Source organism: Nestor notabilis, unplaced genomic scaffold (assembly GCF_000696875.1).
Source record: "Nestor notabilis isolate BGI_N333 unplaced genomic scaffold, ASM69687v1 scaffold16851, whole genome shotgun sequence".
NCBI lineage: Eukaryota > Metazoa > Chordata > Aves > Psittaciformes > Psittacidae > Nestor > Nestor notabilis.
In genome coordinates this window covers 3,647-5,074 of record NW_009914386.1, presented here as the reverse complement: position 1 = coordinate 5,074, position 1,428 = coordinate 3,647, and the positions used below count along the sequence as shown (strand labels likewise).

The following is a 1,428-nucleotide window of genomic DNA, read 5'->3' as shown; positions in this document are numbered from 1 at the left end:
AGGATGTGGTAGGCCTGGACATCCGCCACCACCAGCTCCAGGCTGTCCTCGCTCAGCGGGAAGGAGTGGTTGACCGTGATGCTGATGCTCTTGATGTCTGCCCCAACAAGGTTGTGGGCCACGCAGGTGTACAGCCCAGCCTCACGAGCGGAGATCCCACGGACCTCCAGCGTCCCTTCGGGATGCACCCTGTACCGCCCATCTTCTGTGTAGGGGATCAGCTTCACCCCCGAAGGGGTGACCCAGTAGATCTCCGGGTCCGGCTCCGCCAGAGCCCGGCAGTGCAGGGAGACGTTGTCGCCATCCGCCACCTCTAAGCTGGACGGGAAGCTCCTGGTGGAGATGAGGGGCAGGCACTGGTCCGTCATCTCCCGGAAGGGGCCATCCCGGATGAGGGGCTCGGCGCACAGCGTGGACTGCGGCTCGATGAAGCGGATGTGGTTTTCCGTGCTGTTGACCCAGCGGATGACGCAGTCGCAGCGGATGGGGTTGCTGTGGATGCTGATCTCCTGCAGGTTGGGCAGGGACTCCACCGTCTGCTTATGCAAGGCACTTAGGGCGTTGTTGTTGAGCATGAGGGTTTCCAGTTGGGGAAGGTGGTGGAATGCATTGGGGTGGATAAAGGACAGCTTGGGGTTGTTGGTCACATCTAGCTTGGTCAGCTCAGGGAGGTTGATCAAGGCAAACTGGTCTATGGACACCAGCTCCTCCATGTTGTTGAGCCCCAGCTCCTTGAGGTGCAGCATGTTCGTGAAGTCGCTTTGCTTGACCCTCTGCAACGGGTTTTTGTTCAGATCCAGGAACTTGAGGCCGGGAACTTGCTGCAGCGCCCGCTTGGGGACGTTCACCAGCTTGTTGTCATAGAAGGAGAGGCTCTCGAGGCTCCGCAGCCCTTCCAGCGCGTAGTCCGAGATCTCCCTCAGGTTCATCCCAGCCAAAACCAAGCTCCGCAGGTTGGCCAAGGGCCTGAAGTTCATGTCCAGGATCACGTCCACCTTGTTGCCTCCGATCATGAGGATCTCCAGGCTGGGCAGCATCTGGAACCAGCGGCTGTCGACCGCCCGCAGCAGGTTGGAGTTGAGGTGGAGGCGCAAGAGGCTGCTGAGCCCTTTTTTTTGAGCCCGGCGAAGGCGCGGGGCGCGATGCTGCGGAGCTGGTTGTGGTTCAGGTAGAGCTCCTGCAGGTTGCCCAGCCCCGGGAAGCTGCTGTCGGGCAGCTCGGAAAGCTGGTTCTCCTCCAGGTGCAGGCTGAGCAGCTGGGGCATGCTCCTGAGGCCGAAGTCCCACACGGCAGTGAAGCTGTTCTGCGACAGGTCCAGCTCCGAGAGGTTGTGGAGATAGTCCAGCTCGCTCTGCTCCAGCCTGGCGATGTTGTTGCTTTGCAGGAGCAGGGTCTGGGTCCCCTCGGGCAGGTCCTGGGGCACGGCGG

At 61.4% G+C, this 1,428-nt stretch overlaps 1 protein-coding gene across 1 annotated transcript; it reads right to left on the bottom strand.

Annotated features, from left to right (window-relative positions):
- Positions 1 to 5: 5 nt before the first annotated feature.
- Positions 6 to 1,426, bottom strand: LRRN2 (leucine rich repeat neuronal 2; the record flags this gene model as incomplete). The annotated part of the gene is given in 2 exon segments (XM_010023639.1): positions 6 to 1,121; positions 1,124 to 1,426. Coding segments are annotated over 2 exon segments (1,419 nt in total), but the record flags the coding sequence as incomplete, so codon positions are not given.
- Positions 1,427 to 1,428: the final 2 nt, after the last annotated feature.